The sequence below is a fragment of the Delphinus delphis genome, chromosome 19 (genome assembly GCF_949987515.2).
Source record: "Delphinus delphis chromosome 19, mDelDel1.2, whole genome shotgun sequence".
Taxonomy (NCBI): domain Eukaryota; kingdom Metazoa; phylum Chordata; class Mammalia; order Artiodactyla; family Delphinidae; genus Delphinus; species Delphinus delphis.
Genome location: NC_082701.1, coordinates 25,011,357 through 25,031,492, shown reverse-complemented (window position 1 = coordinate 25,031,492; position 20,136 = coordinate 25,011,357). Strand labels below are relative to the sequence as shown.

At 53.1% G+C, this 20,136-nt stretch overlaps 1 protein-coding gene across 1 annotated transcript in view; it reads right to left on the bottom strand.

Annotated features, from left to right (window-relative positions):
* The window catches only part of ABCC3 (ATP binding cassette subfamily C member 3), a 43,888-nt gene that overhangs the window by 7,770 nt on the left and 15,982 nt on the right, over positions 1 to 20,136 (bottom strand). Inside the window, exons 8-26 of the mRNA XM_059997627.1 lie at positions 19,226 to 19,417; positions 15,945 to 16,122; positions 15,685 to 15,846; positions 14,733 to 14,825; positions 13,418 to 13,621; positions 13,167 to 13,313; positions 12,663 to 12,750; positions 12,226 to 12,292; positions 11,639 to 11,765; positions 11,381 to 11,557; positions 7,417 to 7,584; positions 6,906 to 7,098; positions 5,842 to 5,956; positions 5,506 to 5,653; positions 5,201 to 5,408; positions 4,597 to 4,907; positions 3,303 to 3,502; positions 3,023 to 3,149; positions 1,878 to 1,979 (exon numbers count right to left, since the gene is read on the bottom strand). Of these exons, the coding sequence (XP_059853610.1) occupies positions 1,878 to 1,979; positions 3,023 to 3,149; positions 3,303 to 3,502; positions 4,597 to 4,907; positions 5,201 to 5,408; positions 5,506 to 5,653; positions 5,842 to 5,956; positions 6,906 to 7,098; positions 7,417 to 7,584; positions 11,381 to 11,557; positions 11,639 to 11,765; positions 12,226 to 12,292; positions 12,663 to 12,750; positions 13,167 to 13,313; positions 13,418 to 13,621; positions 14,733 to 14,825; positions 15,685 to 15,846; positions 15,945 to 16,122; positions 19,226 to 19,417 (3,007 nt within the window). The remainder of the gene's footprint in view (positions 1 to 1,877; positions 1,980 to 3,022; positions 3,150 to 3,302; positions 3,503 to 4,596; positions 4,908 to 5,200; positions 5,409 to 5,505; positions 5,654 to 5,841; positions 5,957 to 6,905; positions 7,099 to 7,416; positions 7,585 to 11,380; positions 11,558 to 11,638; positions 11,766 to 12,225; positions 12,293 to 12,662; positions 12,751 to 13,166; positions 13,314 to 13,417; positions 13,622 to 14,732; positions 14,826 to 15,684; positions 15,847 to 15,944; positions 16,123 to 19,225; positions 19,418 to 20,136) is intronic.

The following is a 20,136-nucleotide window of genomic DNA, read 5'->3' as shown; positions in this document are numbered from 1 at the left end:
AAGGCTTCCTGGAGGAGGTGATATTTAAATAAAGACCTGAAGGAAGTGAAGGAAAAAGACAAGTAGATATCTGGGGGAAGGGCATGCCAGACAGAGGGAACGGCAAGTACAAATACTTCCAGGTGTGATCTGGATCACAATGACAAAGGTGAGAGGTAGGAGACAAGTAGTGGATGGTCCCATCACATAGGGCTTTGCTGGCCATTTTAAGGACTGTGTTTTTTTTTTACCCTGAGTAAGATGTAGGGCCATGCACAGAGGAATAACATGATTTGGTGTGTTTTTAAAGGATCTCCCTACTGCTATTTGGAGGAGGGAGAGGGGAGGGTGTTTTGAAATGGGGGGGGGGGGGTCAGACTGTCAGCAGTCACAAAGCAAGGCAGCCAGTATAGGGAGACCGCTCTCTTGAGGAGGTGTCAAAGGAATGGACAGTAGGGTTGGGGAAAGAATTTTTGAGAATGTGGAGACGAGATCATGTGTGTAGAGAGGGGATATGGGAATGCTAGGCATGAAGAGGGAGAATTTGAAGATCCCAGAGAATGGGGGATGAGGGAATGATAGGGGATGCCTGGGGAAGACAGGGGTAGATGGGGGCCCCATGGGCAGGAGAGGCCAGGTTGGGAGGAACAGGTGGGGTGGGGCTCAATGGGGGCTGACAGGGCAGGAGCTCAGGTCACAGAAGCCATGAAGTGCTTTCCAAGTAGGAGAGAGGGGCTATTTGTCTGAATGTCGCTGAGCGGTTGCATTAGATGAGAACAGAAACGTGTCCCTAGGTCAGGAAGTGGGAAAATCATTGGTGAGTGGGTTCAGTGGAGTGATAGGGCCAGAAACCAGGCGACAGGGTGATGAGGCAGTGGGGAGAGCACTGCAGACCATATTTTAAAGCCAGTTTCACGACAAAGGAGAGCAGAGAAATGGGACATAGGATACGGGGGAAAGGGAGGGTTGGTTTGAGTGTCTAGAATGGAAGCTACAAGAGCTTATTTTCGCGTGTGGATGGGAATCATCCAACAGAGGGAGCAAGATGGATGATGTAGCAGATGGAGGGTGTGATTGAGGAAGTGAAGTCCTTGGGTGGCCATGCGAAGAAGTAGAGGGAGTGGGCTTTGAAATGAGAAGGGAAGAAGGTGGAAGGGACACAGGCAGATTTGAAAGTCTGGAGGCAGGAAGGCTGAGGGAGTTCACATCTTGTAAAGCCGTTTTCTCACTGAAGCGTTAGGCAAGGTTGATGACTGAGCCTATGATGACCGATGACTGAGTCATTCGGTCGATGACTGAGCACAGGGAGGAGGGCATGTAGGGGTTTAAGGAAAGAGAATGGTCAAAACAGAACTTTCTGAAAGTGGGAACACACGCTTCTTGGAGAAGCAAAACAGGAACACCCAGCCGTGGTGTGTGGTTATAAACTTGAAGTAAAATCAATGATTTTCTCCAGCAACGTTTTAGCAGCTGAGCACCGGCATGTTTCAGAAGGTAGACAGATGGGCTCAACTGGGGTGAGGATGACTGAGAGAGAGAAGGGCAACGTTTGGTAACGTTGAGAGCACTGGCACTGGTGGAGCATAGGATCCAGGCTGGATGAGCTCGTGGACAGAGGGACAGAGGCAGGACACGGGACCGGAGCGTCCCAGGGAGGACAAGGTACTGTGACCAAGGAGGGCTTGGAACAACGGGAGCTGTCCTCTCCCACTACATCAGGAATTGCTTGAGGGCAGACCTTGTCTTGCCCTACACCTCCTCACATAGACCTCTGGTTGACACTCAAGAAGGGTTGAATGAATGAATAAATGAGGAGCCACCTGAACAGCTGGCCTGGGGGTGTAGAGATGGTGGGTCTCCAAACACCCCTCCCTGCCCCAGGCTCATCCCGTACCCACCTCAGTCTCCGTCTTGGAGTACTCTTTCACTCTCTCCACGGCCACAATATTAGACTCCAAGTCTGATATCGTTCGTATCATCCAGTTCAGAGCCAACGTCACCTAGCCAAAGGGACTGGGTCACAAGCGGGGCAATCTCTCCTCCCCCTGAAATGGCTTTGGGAGGAGTTCAGACTCCTTGACTATGCTCCTATCCTATCCCAGCTATGACCCAGGTGGGCCTGGGCAAACCCACAGATGTGCCACCTGGGGCTCAAATCACGACTGTACCTCAGGCAGTGACAATGCAGACTTAACAAAAGGCCGCCCAGCCCAGTGTTTCTTAAACTTTAATATGCACAAGAAAGATTTCCCAGGGAACCTTGTGCAAAGGTAGCTTCTAATTCAGTAGGTTCGTGGTGGGACGCGATATTCTACGTGGCTAAGAAGCTCACAGATGATGTTGATGCAACTGGTCCTTGGACCACACTTTGTGGGTCAAGGAGCCTTGATAGACAACGCTGAAGCCAGAGCCCCAGGTCTACGGTATCAGAATCTACAGTTTAAATCTCCAGGTGATTCACATGCACATTAAAGTCTGAGAAGACTGACCTGTCTGGACTGTCCTTTGTTTACCAAACGTTCAAGACTTGAGTCACCTGAGGCATTGCAAATGGGATCTGCTTCACAAAAATTCCATCTGCAGTTATTTAATGCTTTGACAATATAGGCTGATATCAGGGTGACCTTCCCAGGCTCCAGTTACCTGGTCCGTGTACTTTCTCTGCAGGCTTGTGAAATGAGGTGTATTCCACCTCTCCACATCCCTGCCCCCGGACCCCTGTCAGGGTTGACCTCTAGATCTTATGCAGGCAGGGCAAATTCTATTTGTCTCTTGGGGCCAAGCTCCAAGATAATTTCTCTAACACTCCAAGGTAGAGACCTCCTCTGGGCCTTCCTCCACTAAGGTCTGTGCACCCCACAGTGCCATCCCCTGCTGGTGGGAGTGGCTCTCCACACTTGACTGGGAGCTCACAGTCCCGTGGAGCAGAACCTGTGGCTGGTCCCCATTTGGGGCAGAGCGAGGTGCTCAGGAGATGCTTGTGAAACCTGTGTGGCCTCTGCCCCAGTGGTGGCCCTGACCCAGGACCCAGACCTCTGCGTACCTGTAGGGCATAGGACACAGACAGGCCCACCAGCCCTGGACTCAGGCTGCTTCTCCCAATCACAGCAAAGAGTGCAGTGAAGAACACGACACAGTTGCCCACGAACTCCACTCGGACCCCCAGCCACCTGTGGGGATTAGGCAAGGAGGAAATGGGGCGGATGCAAGAAGGGGGCTGTTTAGGGGGAAGGAGGGGCTTGGACCCAGAACACCAGGGTCTCTCCCGCAGACACTGGTGGAAACTCCTGGGAGGAGCAGGGGCTGAGGGAGCTGCTTCTGACCTGTTGGAGGCGATGTAGGGGTAGCAGCTCCTCTGGTTGGTGTCCACCTTAGCATCACTGATGGCCTCGAAGTCCTGGCTGCGGCCATAGGCCCGGATGACGCTGGAGCCGGTCACCGTCTCCAAAAAGTGGGAGTAGATGGGTGAGCGGCTGATAGACTCCAGCCGCTTCAGTTGCCGTGACGTGGCCACATAGAGGCGCTGACAGAGGATGGAGAAAGAGCTTGGAGTCAGGACCGTGGGGCCCCGGCTCAGTCCAGCACATCCTCTGGACCCATGTGAGCCGCCTCCCCGTCAGTTCCACTGCCCCATAAGACCTTGTTCCCTTCCTCCTGCTCCGCTCAGAAGAACCCAAGACTTGGGGGCCTGATACGGCTCCACGAACTCATCGCACCCTTCCCCTCTGGTCAGCTCTGCTCACTCTTCCAGGCCACTTTGTCCACGAAGCCTTTCCCGATTGCCTCTCAGCTCCTGACCCCCTCACCTCTGCGAGGACCTAGATTATCGCACTGACTCTGCTTTGCCTCCTGTCAGTGACGATGCCTGTCTCCACTTAGGGGCCCCAGCAGTGTGTTCACACAATCAAAATTTTGCAAAATTTGCAAAAATAAGATAATTTTGAAAAAAAAAAAAAAGATAATTTTGTATTCTTTTTCTTAAAGAGCCTCTCCCCGCCCCACCCCCCAGTTGTTTAAACTTCAGCCCCACAAAAACACAGTTCTGCCTCCACCTTCCATCTTCTACCCTGTGGGCCCCAAGATGGCCAGGGTCATGTAGGATTTGCATCTGAGAGTCCCCCGTCCCAGCACAGAGCACAGTCTTCACACACAGGCCTAAGCTTCTGGCCACCTGTGGGTTACCTTCATGGACTGATTAATTAATGGCAGGATAGGGGCTCAGCAACACAAATGCCTTTTATAGGTAGCTGTATCTGAATGTCATCAACTCATCCATGTTAAAAATATGTACGTAAGTTTAGATATATCTAAAAAGAAGGGAAGGATAATGTGTCTCAAACTGTTGACAATATTTAGCCAGCAGGAAGGAGTTCTAGGGCCAGTCACAATTTACAAGGATTTCATTTTATCCTATCAACAACTCTGTGAGGTAGGCTCTATGATTCTATTTTACACGTGAGGAAAATGAGTTTCGAAGAGGTATTTACTGAACCAAATCCAGCTGTGAAGCTGCGGGGCCTGACCTCCCTACATCCCACCACTGGTGGCCCCCGGGAGAGCCCCGGCCACGCAACGGCCACGCCCCCAAAAAGCCACGCCCACCCACTCAGGGCACACCTGCACCAAGAGGTAGAGGACAGCCAAAGGCAGGATGACCACAGCGAAGAGTGGCGTGCTGGCCACGATGACCACGAGGGTGGAGATGGAGTTGTAGAAGGAATTCAGCAGCATGAGGATGGTGGGAGCCAGAACCTCATCGATGATGTAGACGTCCTTGGAGAAGCGGTTGAGGATGCGGCCTGAGGGCGTCGTGTCGAAGAAGGACTGTGGCGAGCGCATCTTGTTGTGCAGCAGTGCCTGGTGAAGCAAGCGCGCAGCCTGGACGCCTCCCACCGCCATCATGATGGCTGACAGCATCACCAGGAGCCCTGGTGGAGGAGGAGAGGCGAGCTCGTTCACCTGGGCCAGGTGGCAGGCATGCAGGGGCAGGTTCCGAGATGGGGGATAGCCTCGGTGAACTAGGCAGGCTAAGAGGCCCAGCATGGCTAGGATGAGCTAGACAGGGCCAGAGGCAGGTAGACTGCTAGAGTGGGTTAGGGAGTCCCTGGGGCTGCGACAGTGGAGAGAGATTCAGAGGCAAGGGCGTGGTTTGGGGGACCCAGCAGCCCAGAGATGAGGAAGGGGCCACCGTAGCCCCTTCTAGGTATCTCTGCAGGCTCACCTTGCAGAATTCCCAAGGCGGCGTAGACGCCCAGCCTCTGGGAGGTGTTGTTCTGCTGGCCGTTCACCACAGCCTCACCGGTCCAGGCACTGAGCCAAACGTTGGCCCCAATGGCAGCTGCACTTTGACCCCCGTGCAGCAGACAGATGGCCAGCATGGCACAGAGCCCCATGGCCCTGGCGTAATCCCAGAACACACTCAGCTTCACCTGCATGGCCACAGCAGTTGCACAGAGGACTCCGGTGAGCCCCGGGACTGCTAGGGGCCTGCCCACCCTCTCCATCCCTCCCGCCCAAGCTACTCACAGTGCCCATCTCCACCTTCTCCTCCTGGGTCAGCACATGGCTCGCCTTTGCCTCTGTTGCCTGCACTACCTTTTCTGCCGCACCCAGGCGCCTCCTGGGCACAGGCCGACCCTGGCCCTCTCTTTCCAGGGACATGGCACTCAGCTGTCTGCGGAGGCAACTGGTCAGGCCCAGGGAGGAGGCCTCCAGCACAGCCACAGACAGAGCCCCAGGAGGAGGTTCAGGCTGCAGCCGGAGGCCTGGGGTGTGTCAGGGAGAACGCCCACCTGCGCCCCCCGTCAGGGCTTGGGAGCCCCGGTACCGTCTCCCGGGGGCTGAGAGCTCCCAGGTGCTCACCTCATAAACTGCTTCTGGACCTCGTATGTCACTGGCTCATGAACCGTCAGGTCTGTGTGGTTGCTGAGCGGGTCCTCAGTCAGCAGCACCTCCTCAACCTCTTTGTCCTCCAAGGCTGCAGCGGGGAGGCAGAAAGGAGAGCTTGGCTAGCTCACCCCGCAGGCCCCTGGTATGCCCCGCCCCGCTCCAATGAAGAGGCCTGAATGGACAAGCCAGAGGCGAGGTGAGAGGTGAGCAAGAATAACAATAAAAGTAAATGACGAATTTCGTGTTGGAAAGAAAAAGGGTGGCAAGAAAGACTTAGGTCAGACAGGAAGAAAAGCGTCCCATCAGGGACTACGTAGAAGGGGGTTCGAATATCAGGGTCAGGAGCTTGGGCTCTAGAGTCAGACCAGCTGACCTAAAATCCCACTTCCGCACCGCATGGGTTTAGGCAGGCATGAAAATGGGGATAATAATAGTACCTACTTCATTGTGTCCTTGTGAGGATTAAAGGAAAGAATGTGTGTCAAGAGCTTGCAAGGGGCATAGCCCTTAGTAAATGCTCGAGACATGTTAGCTGCATATCCGGAAGTAGGAGAGAAAGCCCAGGAGAAGGTCTGTGAGCCAGCCGGGAGCCTGGGGCTGGGGAGCCAGGACTGGACAACAAAGGGGTCTCAATATGCTCCGCGAGGACAGGGATTTTTCTGTTTGTTCATTGCTGTCTCAGCGCCTGGAATAGCGCCTGGACATAGTAATTGCTCAATAAATATTTGTTGATAAATAAATGACTTTTCCAAGCATTTGCACATTTACTAAACAGTTCATCTGTGAAACAGTTTTGCCGTACAAGCTGGGCCTGGGCCCTTAGGCCCTTTTGACACGTGAAGGCAGATGAGGAGGAAGGGCTTGAATCCATCCACTTCACTTTCCCTGCTGGTGATGTCTGACATCACGCAGACGGTCCAAGTTCCCCAGAACCCCCCTTGTGAAACACTGGGCCTGTCCACAGACACTCAGAGGCTCCAGGACAGGGGAGATGCTGGGAGGGCAGGGGAATACGGAGGGCCAAGAATGGCAGATACCGGTCCTGCTGTCAGCCTCCTGGTGCCTCTTGCCCTCGTCAGGTGCATAGTTGCGGAGAAAGTTGGCGAAGGAGCCGTTGCGCTGCAGCAGGGCCGCGTAAGTGCCAATCTCAGACACCTGCCCGTCAGCTAGCACTATGACAAAGTCCGTCTGGGGCAGGAAGCTGATGCCATGCGTCACTAGCACCCGTGTCTGGGGAGAAGGCAGCAGGCTATCACTCCCACTGCCCTCAGCACACACCCCTGGCACGGAGCGAGTGTGAGGTGCCTGTGTGCTGGCAGCGCGAGCAGATACAGCATGGACTCACCCCGTGCTCACCGCAGCTGGCTCAGTGCCTGAGGGGCACCGTCCCCCACCCCCGCCCCAGGTTTCCCCCACTGCCCAGCCCACGCTCCTGTTCCTCAGGCCCTCCATACCTCCAGGTCTCACCCGAACCCCTTGGCCTCCCACCAGTCTTCTCCTGTGGCCCTAGACCTCACCTTAGCCCCCTTAGCCTCTGGGAGGACTCACCTTTCCTGCCAGCACACCTTCTGGCCCAATGACTTGGTCAAAGATATGTTTGGCCACGTGGGAGTCCACGGCTGACAACGGGTCATCCAGCAAAAAAATGTCAGCATCACTGTAAACAGCTCGGGCCAGACTGACCCGCTGACGCTGGCCCCCAGACAGGTTAATGCCCTGGATGGGTTGGAGGAGGGAGGTGAGAGGTGTGTATTGGGTAGAAGGGAGTCAGGCCATCACAAGGGGGACAAGGGCTCTGTCTATTGTCATTCAAAAAGGCAGACCTCTAAATTCACATTTCATATGCCTGGTCCTGTACCTGGGAAGCTCTAAGGCCATGGAGGAAGGGGTGGTGGCTCTCAGAGTCCTCCCAGGGCAGGTGAGGACATCGTGCTCCCGCCCAACTGGTTTCCCTGCCTTCCACCTTCATACTCTGGGAGGCTGGAAATCCCCAGGAGGTCCTTAACAGAACTTTCAGTCTCCCATCAACCATACGGTTCACAGATGACTTTCATAACAATTATCCCATTTGGTCCTCTTGTCAGTCTTTCCAGGGAGGTATCATTAGCCCCACTTTCTAGATGAAGAAACTAGAGCTCAAGACGTTAATGACTTTGTCCAGGGTCCCAAACTATTAAGGGCAAAAGCAAGGATGGAAACCCAGCATCCACCCCAGAATTCACCAACCCTGAGATCATTCACATACCAGAGGGGAGGTAAGTTCACTCCTTAAACCCATTACGCAGAAACTGAGGCACACAGCAGCAGGGCTGGGCCTAGAGGGCAGACCCCAGAAGTATAGCCTGCTTTCCTACCACCAGCTTTCCTCATTCCCTCTGGAACAGGCCCAGCTCTTTGGGGGTACCCTGAGAAACTGACCCCTGGGTAGAACAAATGTGGGTTGGGAGCTGGAGCTGCTGAGAAGCAAGGGGTGGACATGGAAGCTGTAGTGACTGAGACGCATGAACGTTCCTGCATTCAACCAACCAGTCTTTCTCCAGTGCTACTATGTTCTGGGCACTAAATCAGGCTTGTGTGTGCGAGGTCAGTGTGGGTCCAGGAGAGATGGGAAGGAGGAGTTGTATCGTAGATCAGGAGGTCTACTCTGGGTTCCTATAATCTCGGACTCCTACTTAAAAATTTCCCATCCCCACTGCCAGGCTCAGGCCCCCATTTCCCCAGGGCACCACGAGAGCCCCCTCACTGGTTCCTGTGCCTTTGGGCCCCTCCACACTGCAGCCAGGGCAGCTTTTCAAAATGCAATTCCTGTCCCTGCTTAAAACTCTTCACTGACAAGTTGAACGTCAAGGTAAAAAATGATGGTAATGGATTATAACACGTTGAATCAAATAAGACTCCATGAGCCCACGTTGATATAAAAAAATGAATGAATAAGTAATAAGTCAACTAATAACTATAGAAGGAATGGAGTTAGAAAATCAACATTTGGCCAACATCATAGTAAACACTGACTCAGGGAAAAATCATCAATGAAAGTTATAAAATGAAATCATCAGTAGACAATACCACCTCAATCAAGAGATCAAAGTTAACATTGTCAGTAACGCATGAACTGACATCGTGTGCCTCCTGATACGACGCACCAAGAAGGACACAACGTTACTTCTTTGGCTTTTCCCAAAAAAAATATATTCCGAATCTAATCGTGTTCAAATTGAGAAACATTCTGCAAAATAACTGGCCTGTACTCTTCAAAAGTGTTGATGTTCTAAAAGACAAAGACTGAGGAATTATCCAGATTGATTGAGAATAAAGAGATATGACAACTAAATGGAACTCATGATCCTGGATTGAACCCTAGACTAGGAAAGAAAATAGCTAAAAAAGACATTACTGGGACAAATGATGACATTTCAAATGTCAGACAGTCAATTAGATAATAATACTGTATTAATGATAAATTTCTTGATTTTGATAACTCAACTATAGTTATGTAAGAGGATGTCTTTGCTTTGAGACACTGAAATCTTTAGTATATAAAAAAAGAGGTGAAGCTATAAAACTCAGAGGAAAACACAGGGGAAAAGTTTCATGACATTGGACTTGGCAATGATTTTTTTGGATAAGACACTAAAAGCACAAGCAACAAAAGTAAAAATAGAAAAATTGGATCACATTAAAATTGAAAACTTCTGTGCATCAAAGGACACAATCAGCAGAGTGAAAAGACAACCTTCGGAAGAGGAGAAAATATTTGCAACTCATATATCTGATAGGGGGTTAATATCTAGTATGTATAAAGAACTCCTACAACTCAACAACAAAAAACCAAACAACTTCAATAAAATCTGGGCAAAGGACTTGAACAGACACTTCTCCAGAGAAGGTATACAAACTACCAATAGACACGTGAAAAGATGCTCAACATTACTAATCACTGGGAAATGCAAATCAAAACCTCAGTGAGATACCACCTCACATCCATTAGGATGACTACTACCAAAAGACAAAAACAAAAAACCAAACAACCACCCCAGAAAACAACAAGTGTTGTCCAGAATGTGTAGAAGTTGGAGACCTTGTGTACTGTGGGTGGGAATGTTAAATGGTGCAGCCATTATGGAAAATAGTATGGCAGTTCCTCAAAAAAAAAAAAAAAAAATAGAATTATGATGTAGCAATTCCACTTCTGGGTATGTACTAAAAAGAATTGAAAGTAGGGTCTTAAAAAGATCTTTGCACACCCGTGTCCATAGCAGCTTTACTCACGATAGCTGAAAGGCGGAAGCAACCCAAGTAACCATTGTTGGATGATTGGATAAGTAAAAGTTGCTATTTAATGGGTACAGAGTTTTAGTTTTGCAAGATAAAGAGAGGTCTGGAGATTGCCTGTACAACAATGTGAGTGTATTTAACACTACTGACTTATATACTTAAAAGAATTTCTAAGGTAAAGATTTATGTTATGTATATTTTGCGACTGTTAAAAATTAATAAATTAATTAAAAAATAAAAACTTCCACTGATGTCCCATGGTTTTTAGGGTAAAGGCCAAAAGCTTAATCAAAGTCTTCAAGGCTCTACCTTACCCTGTTTCTGCCACACCCCTTCTAACCTCCAGTCACACCAAATTGCACAGAAATGCCAGTCCACCCACCATCCCTCGGCTTTCAAAGGTTTTCCATCACTTGGTAAAAGCCACAGTTCTTACAGTGGTCTCCAAGGCCCAATGTGACCTGGCTGCCTGGACACCTCACTGACCTCATCTCCTCCTCATCCCTGCTCATTCCACTCCATCCACATTGCTCTTCTTGCTGGTCCTTAAATGTCCCATTCACACTCCTGCCTCAGGGCCTTTGCACTTACTGCTCTCTCTGCCTCAAATGTCCCAGACAGGGCTTCATGTTCGAAGATACGGACCACTCCCTCACTTTGTTCAAGTCTCCGATTCTCAGTGAGGTTTTCCCAAAGCACACTAACAATACAACCCTGCACATACTCCTATATCCCTTCCCTGTTTCATTCTTTCCCCCTAGCGTTTATCTAATATTATAGATTTTACTGATTTACCTTGCTATCATCTCTTTCCCCCAGTAGAATGTAAGCTATATGAAGGCAGAGATTTTAGTCTGGTGTATTTACTACTGTATAATATTGCCTGGCATAAAGTAGGTAGGTAATAAAATCTGATGAATGATGAGAGCTTCTTCCTTAGCTATTAAGATTCAGCTCAAAAGTGATGCTTTTCCTTATGCAGACCACCCCGTGACTGCCTTCCAGTACCCCGCACAGGCCTTCCGCCTGGCCCCCAGGACATTCTACAGCACCTATCTGTTTACAAGTCAGTTTCCCCCAGTAATAGCTCTGTTTCACCGGCGCCTAGCACACAGCTAGGCATGATACTACATGAATGTGTGAATGAATGAATGAATGAATTCATATCTGGACCTGGGCTGGATTGAGGTGGGCAGCTATATGTGCTAACTGCCCAGAGGATGAAAGAGGAGCCTACCTTCTCTCCGATCTCTGTCTTGCTCCCACCAGGCAGCACCTCCAGGTCAGCTAGCAGGGCACAGGCCTCCAGAGCCTGTTGGTACCGCTTGGGGTCCAGGGCTTGGCCAAACAGCACGTTTTCCTGAAGAGTGCAGTTCTGTATCCACGCCTGCTGGGGCACGTAGGCCACGGAGCCCTGGCCAAAGGAGAAGGTTACCTCGGGGTTTGCCCAAGGCCTGGCCAAGCTTCCCTTCCCAGGAGTCCCTGCCCCTCTCACCTTCATATACACCTTGCCTTCCAGCTTCTCCATCTCTCCCAGCAGGGCAGACAACAGGGAGGACTTACCACAACCCACAGGCCCCACCACAGCCACTAGTGCCCCTTTTGGCACCTGGATATCTAGGCTGGGGGCAAGAAGACAAGTAGCCCAGTCAGAGGAGGAATCAGGGTTGTTTTTGTTTTTTGGTTTTTTTTTTGCGGTACGCAGGCCTCTCACTGTTGTGGCCTCTCCCATTGCGGAGCACAGGCTCCGGACGCGCAGGCCCAGCGGCCATGGCTCACGGGCCCAGCCGCTCCGCGGCATGTGGGATCTTCCCGGACCGGGGCACGAACCCGTGTCCCGTGCGTCGGCAGACAGACTCTCAACCACTGCGCCACCAGGGAAGCCCTGGAATCAGGGTTTTGGTCCCCCACCTTGCACCTGGAGACCCAAGCCCTCCTCCCTTTCAGACACCACCCTGGCAAGCTGAGGCTCTTCCTGCTTCTCAGGCCAAAGACTGAAGCGTGAGAGTGGGGTTGGGTTCCGCTACTGATCTGACCTTTGGCTCACTTTAGGCAGCTGAGGAGGGAAGGGGAAGCTGGTACCTGTGCAGGGTGGGTGGTAGGTTCTGGGACCAGGTGAAGGTGCCACTGTGTATGGTGACAGTATAGCCTGGGAGGACAGAGGTGCACAGCGTCAGGGGGCCCAGGGCAAGGCGAGGAGGATCCCTGGGTGGGGAGAGGTGTGGGAAGCCCTAGGGGGAGGGCAGGGAATCTTGTGGGGGGGGAGGGAGGGGAGACAGGAAGTCCTGGGGAGGAGCAGGGGGAGCCCTAGGGAAAGAAGGTGGTGGGGGAGGCCTGGAGAGGGACGACGAGAGGAGAGAAAAGAGCCAGAAGAGGAAGAAGGCGGGCACAGAGTGAGAGCAGATACGAAAAGAGGATGAAGAAAAGGGGGTCACAGGAGAAAAGTTAAAAGCTTGGAACAGAGAATTTTCTGGAGCAGTGGCTGGGGCAAGGGCAACCCAGGTAGAGGCTGTCTGGACCTGGGGTGATGGTCTTTCTTTCCACACACTGGGGGTCAAGTTCATCTTGGCTCAGGAAATGCTGGATCCGTTTCAGAGACACACTGGTCTGCATGCAGAAGGGTGCGGGTCAGCCCGGGGAGCTGTGCTCTTCCTGTACCATCTCCTCTTACCCTTGCTGGCCCCCAACTTCCTGGGTGAGACTGGGCCCCCTGAGGGTCCAGAGGCTGGCGCTAGGGCCCCTCCCACGACTGAGTCTTGGCTGGCTCCCACAGCCAAAGACAGGGTCCAGGTCGGTAACAGGAGGCTGTCTCCAGAACTTGGGTTTCCAAGGACCTTACCTGACTTCCTCTGACTCCAAATGGCCCCTGACTCTAATGACCTCATTCAACTGGGAACAATTCTTCATAATGCCAAATGGCCCTCCCCCGATTCCAGTAACTCTCCCTGATTATCCCCTGACCCTAAGTGACCCTATCAACCTGCCCACACTCCAGCAGAACCCCCGGCCCTATCCAGCATTACCTGGGCCAAGTTGCTGATTAACTGGGGCAGCATGTTGAGGGGAATTTTTAAGATGTTGAACAGGGACACGGACACAAAGGCCTTCTCAGCATCCAGCACGTTGTTCTTGTCCACGGACACGTACATCCCGAGGGTGGTCAGGGTCACCTGGGCAGGGGTGGGGATGGGTGTCAGGGTGGCGTCTGCAGGGTCCAGGGGCCCAGGCCGGCCAGGCAGGAGGCGGGACGCCAGCCCAGGCAGGGGCGCCTCACCAGGAAGGGGGTGCAGATCCAGATGAAAGTGGACGTGGCATGGAGGTAGGCAGCCTGGCGCATCAGCCGGAGCTCCTCCTGCCGGATGTCCTCCACCTGCTTCAGGAAGCTGGGCTCCCAGGCGTACAGCTTCAGCACCTTGATGCCGCCCAGGATCTCGCTCATCAGCCTGATGCGTGAGTCCTTGAGTTTCATTTGCTCTACCTATGGAGAGTGTGGAAAGTGCACACCCCGAGCCCCTCCCCAGACCTCCACCCACAGGGGCTCACACTTTCCCTGCACTCACACACACGGCAGCCGGACTGCTCACCGTTCCTCCCCGCCTGCCTGTGCTGCACCCCAGCCTGGAACGCCCAGCCCGACCTACCCTCTTCTCTGCTGGACAAAATCCAGCTCCAGTCTCAGTGCCCCATCACTGACCCTCACAGGCAGCACCCTCTGGCCCTTCTCTGGGTTTCTAAGGCACGTTCTCACAGGGGACCCTGTGCATGTATGTTGCCTCAACTCGACGTGAGCCTAAGGGAACAGATCCCTTATTCCTCTTTGTTCCCCAGTCCCTATAACCCAGGGTGCAGCACGCCAAATCAATCTATTCGTTCACCCCAATTTATTGAGTGCCTATTATGTGCCAGGCCATGTGCTAGATGTAGGGCAGATAATGAAGAACAACTCAAGGCCCTGGCCGTCGTGAAGCTGACAGTCTGATGGGCGAGGTAGACAGGAAGCAAACAACCACCTGAATAAATGCTTACTAAATTATTACGCATACTCCGACGGGAGTTACAGGATTCTGGGAGAGAATAATGGGGTAGGGACTGGGAAATCAGAGTTTATGCTGGGAGGTGAAGGAAGGGAGGGAACTGGGCAAGGAAGGAAGGGTGAAGCACATTCCAGGGAACAGTACGTATGGTAGCCCAGAGGTATTCAGAGCTTGTTGATTTGGAGAAAAGAAAGGCCATACTGGATGAAACTTGGCCATATCCCAGGGGGTGAGGGATTGAAAGGTGAGCAGGGGCCTGGTGGGTGGCGGTAGGGAATTTGCCATTTATCCTATGTACAGTGGGAAGCTAGGGAAGACATCAGGAAATGTTTGCAAATAAATAATGAGCCTTGGTTCCTCAGCTGCAAAATGAGAATGTTTCTAAAACCCTCTCAGGGTTGGGGGCTAGAATAAGCTAAGGTTTGTGGAAGTGGCTTGGAGCCGTCCGTACTCGGTGAGCAAGGTAGTTGTAAAGCCCGGGTTAGTGACTGCTCTCCGCCGGGTACCTGGCCCCTTAAGGCTCCAGGCAGGAGCGGCGCAGTTGCTGGCACCCACCTGGAACGCACGCATTTTCACAGCCACGGCTCCATTGAGCGGAATCAGCAAGACCATGAGAGCGACTCCAGCCAGGACAGAGGGACCCAGGTTCTGAGGAGGCACAACAGATTGACTAGACAGACAGACAGAGTATATAGACAGAACCCAACAGGCAGAGGCCTATTGACCTGAAATGCAGGGAAGGGCAAGAAGCAAAAGATGGTGGTCAGCCAAACAGATGGACAGCAAAAAGCAGACACGCAGATAAAGCCAAAATGATGAAAACATTTGCAAAAACAGCCAGCCAGCAGATAATGACAAGAGATAGGGACAAACAGGCAGACATAGAAGGGTGTCCAGACACACAGGAAGGCAAATACAGACAGGCAATGACAGTCAGAGTCACACCCACCTTGCCTCCAAGTCCCTCTTCCCTCCCCTGGGTTCTGTGAGAAGGATTATCACACAGGCCAGAAAGACACCAGCATCCTCACAGTCCTGTCCCCCACCCCTCTGCTGACCCAGAATAACCCTCTCTTTTCCCATCTGAAGGAAGGAGAAGGTCAGAGGAAGGGGGCAGAGATCAGGGTTCAAGAGTCACCTGCCAGGACTTCCCTGGTGGCGCAGTGGTTAAGAATCCACCTGCCAGTGCAGGGGACACGGGTTCGAGCCCTGGTCCGGGAAGATTCCCACACGCCGCAGAGCAACTAAGCTCATGAGCCACAACTACTAAGCCTGCACCCTAGAGCCTGAAAGCCACAACTACTGAGTCCATGAGCCACAACTACTGAAGCCCGTGCTGCGCAACAAGAGAAGCCACCGCAATGAGAAGCCCGCGCACCGCAAGGAAGAGTAGCTCCCGCTTGCCGCAACTAGAGAAAGCCCGCGCGCAGCAACGAAGACCCAACGCAGCCAAAAATAAATAATAAATTAATAAATAAACTTATTAAAAAAAAAAAAGAAGAGTCACCTGCCAGAGGAAGTACACTGCCAGGATCATCTGCAGGGGTGCTGACCACAGCAGGTTGATGAAGGGGACAACATCCATGAAGCGCTGGGCGTCCACTGACATGAGGTTAACAATTTCTCCCGCAGTGGACTCACGTTTGACTGAATTGGTGATGACCAGAGCCTGCAGGTGGACAGCAGGGTGATGGACTGGGCCCGCGAGTCTCTCCAAAGCTCCCCAGGGCTGGCCTCCCCAGCCCCCCATGCCCTGCTCCAGCTGACCTTCCTATAGATGACACCTATGATGCCGGTGCGAAACCTCAACCCCATCACAAAGATGCAGTGGTAATACTGGTGTAAGATCAGAGTCTGCGTCACGGAGCACACGAACATCAGCCCGGCCACCAGAAAGCCCCACCAGGCGGGGGCCGTGGGGTTTGAAATAAATCTGATCAGGACGCTGGAAGGTGAGGAGAGAGGCATGAGGGTGGGCAGGGCTCCCCCAGTCTACGCCCTCTACTGCTGCCCTCCCCTTTCCCCTCAGCCTCCACTGTGCCCCTGCCTCTGAAACCTCTCAGGGGGAGGCTGCCGGCCCTCCACACCCCCACCCAGACCAGGGGGACTTGGCGCAGAGCTGCCTCAAGCCCTCCACCCTTACTCCTTTCTGCCTCCACCTCCTTTCCTGCCTACCATGGCCCCCCGCCACCCACCCCTTTATCACCCTCTGGCCACCTGCCTCACCGGCCTGCCTTTCTTGCCTCCTTGGACCATGTGGCAGGAAGCAGTGCAACATGTCCATTGATTACACTTTCCTGCACCTTCTTCTGGGCTGCCGAGGGCTCTGAAGTCCACTGCGTGACCACACAGACCCTCGCCCCTCAAATCCACCCATCTCAATATCAGCGACCTCCCACGCCGCCCCGTGACCTTCTCCGGGGCCCTAATCTACTTCCTCTCCCGCAGTCCTTTTCACCTCTTATCCTCTCACCTGTCCTCACCCCCCACCTCTCTCAGCAGCTGCCCACTTAAATCTTCCCACTGAGAACTCCCCGCCAGCTACAAACTTCCCTGCAAACACTTGCCCTCTTCCTTTCGTCCTGCCTCAGGACAGGAGGCGTCCTTTCAACTTTCCACGCCGGGTCCTGCCCCCCAAGCCCTGGATCCCACCTGCCTCCTCAGGAACGTGTTTCGTCATTGGCCCCCTTTTTCTCCTGGTCTTCAGTATCCTCCTTTCCACTGGCAGCTCTGTGCCTTGGCTGACTGACATGACCAAGTCTCTTCCATGTCAGGACAAACCTCCCCTTGGCCCCATGGAGCAACCTCCATAGTCATGGCCAGGCTTCTGCTGCTGTGGGTTGGGTGTAACTCCCCAAAAGACATTTCAAGTCATAACCCCTGGTACCTGTGCATGTGACCTTATTTGGAAACAGGGTCTTTGCAGACGTAATCAAGTTAAGATAAGGTCCTATTGGAGTAGGGTGGCCCATAATCCAGTGACTGGTGTCTTTATAAGAGAAAAGAGAGGGAGGTTTGCACACAGAGACACAGAGGCAGACAGACAGACAGACACACGCACACAGGAGGATGCCATGCAAAGATGGAGGCAGAGATCGGAGCGATGAGTCTCTAGGCCTAGGAATGCCAAGGACTGCCAGCCCCACCAGCACCTGGGAGGCGTGGAACAGATTCTCACTCAGAGCCTCTAGAAGGAACCTACCCACTGACACTTTGATTTCAGACCTCTGGCTTCCAGAACTGTGAAAGAATACATTTCCATTTTCAGCCACCCAGTTTGTGGTACTCTGTTACCCTAGAAAACTAAGAACCTTTATAGGAAGTTTCTAGACCTCCACTGGCCCCGTCTCCACTGCAGAAACCCTATTCTCAGGCCCTTCCCCTGTGTCGCAGCCTCTGTTCCTGGCAAAGTCACCCACAAACTCCACGTTGCCTTCCTCAGGCTCTATTTTACTGGTCAACTTGCTTCACTGGACACCACGCCTTCCCCCATAAGGGTTCTCTGTGCCCTGCTCCACAATCTGGGTTCTTTTCCCCACTTCGTCCCCCCACACTAGTCTTCTGCTCACCCATACCTGTCAGAATGCCCTAGGGCTCTGTCTGGGGCCTCTGCACGGGCTCTCTGGGAGAGGTTAGCCAGATATGGGACCCTGGGCTTCCACCCGATGCCTCTGCAAATGTGATCTCCAGCTAGCTGGGAATCTCCAGCAACTCAGGTCCAAAATGGCCAAGATGCCCCTCACCTCCTTGCCCAGGGCCCAGGTCTCTCTTCCTGCTGAGTTCACCATCTCAGCAAAAGGTCCATCATCCTCCAGCTACCCAGGCCAGAACCCAGGTCACCTTTTCCCCTCCCTCTCCCTGGCACCAACACTCATTTCCAGAGAGTAGCTCCTGAATCCTTTCTCATTCCTGACCTGGACTTTCCTTGGACCTGGTTGGCCCACTTCCATGTGGCCACCCTGCCCTGCCTCCCCCACACTCCTGGCAGGGGATCCTTCCAGAATGAAAACCAGACACCCCTCCCTGGCTTCAAATCTTTCAAGGATTTCTTTAGCTCTCCCTCCCTCCCTTTGTTGTCCTGCCCCTCACTTTGGTCACCCACACCCCCGCCACAGCATTCAGAAGCACCTGGAGTTCCTGAGTTATGCTGTTTCAGGCCTTTGTGACTTTGCACCTTCCCCTCCTTCCTCACCTAGTCAGCAAATTGCCTGTCTTTCCAAACTTGATAAGCTCTCTGGCTGGCAAGTGTACCCTGCCCCTTCCCAGGCTGGCTTCCTTGCTCCTCTGGGGTTTTTTCAGACACATAAGTACACCTCCGCCCACACTGTGCTCTAATAGATTTACATATTGGTTTCTCCCACAAGACTTTAAGACCATATCTTAGTTATCTTTGTATACCTAGTGTCTGGCACCAGGGGGCTCAAAATATGTTCACCTGGGGGGACCTGGGGGCTCAAAATATGTTCACTGAATGAATGAATGCACAAATGTATGATTGGAGGGCCAAAGGATTGAGGGCTCAGCTGCTAGCTCCTTCCCATCCCCTCATTTGAGAGCTCTTTCTAGCCCAAGCCACTCACGTGATAGATGGCGGAGCCTATCATCTGGAAAGAGCATCGTAGATGGAGTTCAGAGCCCTGGACTCAAATCCATCTTTCCCAGCTGCGTACCCTTGGCCAAGTCACTTCACCTCTCTGAGTTCCTATTTCCTCATTTTCTGGATTGTTTTTCGTTTTTCTGCTTCCTCGTTTGTAAAACGGGAAAAGGGCACCTCTCTGTAGGTTTGTCAGGAGGATTTAAAGAGAGAATGTATGTTAATGTATACATCAGGGTACCTGGCAGTTGTACTTAGTCCAGATAAGTTGGATGTAAATGGGGAAATGAGGTGCAGAGGCTCTGCCACTCGCCAAAGGTCGCACAGAAAGTGGGGATAGCCCCTTCGGTTCCTGGTCTGGGGCTCTTCTCTCTACCCATTGTCCCCGAGGCCGGCCAGCCAGCCAGCCCCTTGCCCCGGGAAGGGCTGCGTGGGAGGGAGCGTGGAGAGAGACCTCAGCAGCTGCGGGTTGATGAAGGACAGCAGGTCCTGGACCAGCTTGAAGCACATGCTGAGGAGGAAGCTGGAGCCAAAGGTGGCCATCAGGGCCCGCAGGAAGGGGGGCTCCCGGGCCTGGGGCCGGCCCCCCAGCAGCACCTCTCCCTCGCTGGACAGTCTCTTCCCAGAAGCCTCCGCAGCCTGGTGTCTGGTCCGGGGAGGAAGGAGCAGTGGGTAGGAATGGGCACATGGGCTCCGTGAAGCCAAGGGCCACGGGGGCTGGGGAGGACCAGGTAGGAGGGGGAGCTCTTCGCTGGCTCTCAGAACTGGGAGGGGGAAGGACAATGAGACTTTCCAGCTGAGAATCCCCAAGTGTCTTCAGGTGCTAGAGGATATACGAAGGGGTGCCTTAACTGCTCCTCAAGGACTATACACCCAGCAATTCCCAACCTGTGGCCCTCTCCATGCCCCGCCCAGGGCTGGCTCCAGGAGGATGCTGACAAGAAGGGAGACATGGCCAGGGCTGGCTAGTGCCTAGTCACTGGCAAGCTGAGCAGGGAGGGAGTGGAGGCGGCATGGAGGGACAGAGAGGGGGTGCAGCAGGCAGCCTGGGGGCCATTAGGCCTTCCAGAGGCTCCAAGCCATGAGCCCAAGGCACTGCTGAGCAAGTCCATGTCCCCGGTTCCTTCACAGCCAGTCGGCCATCAGAGGCTCAGGCGGAACCAGCATGGGATTTCTGGGCCCCAGGTTGCGGGTGGAAGGGGTTTCGGTCCTGGGGGGCGGGGCGGGGGAGGACGTGGGTGAAGAAGGGCTCAGAGCCTCAGCTTCCTTGGCTGGGTAGTCGGCCACAGACAGGCTGCCAGCGGGCAGGCCCTTAGCCACAGGGTCATCTCTTCCAGCCACTGCCTCCACGCAGGAAGCAGGATT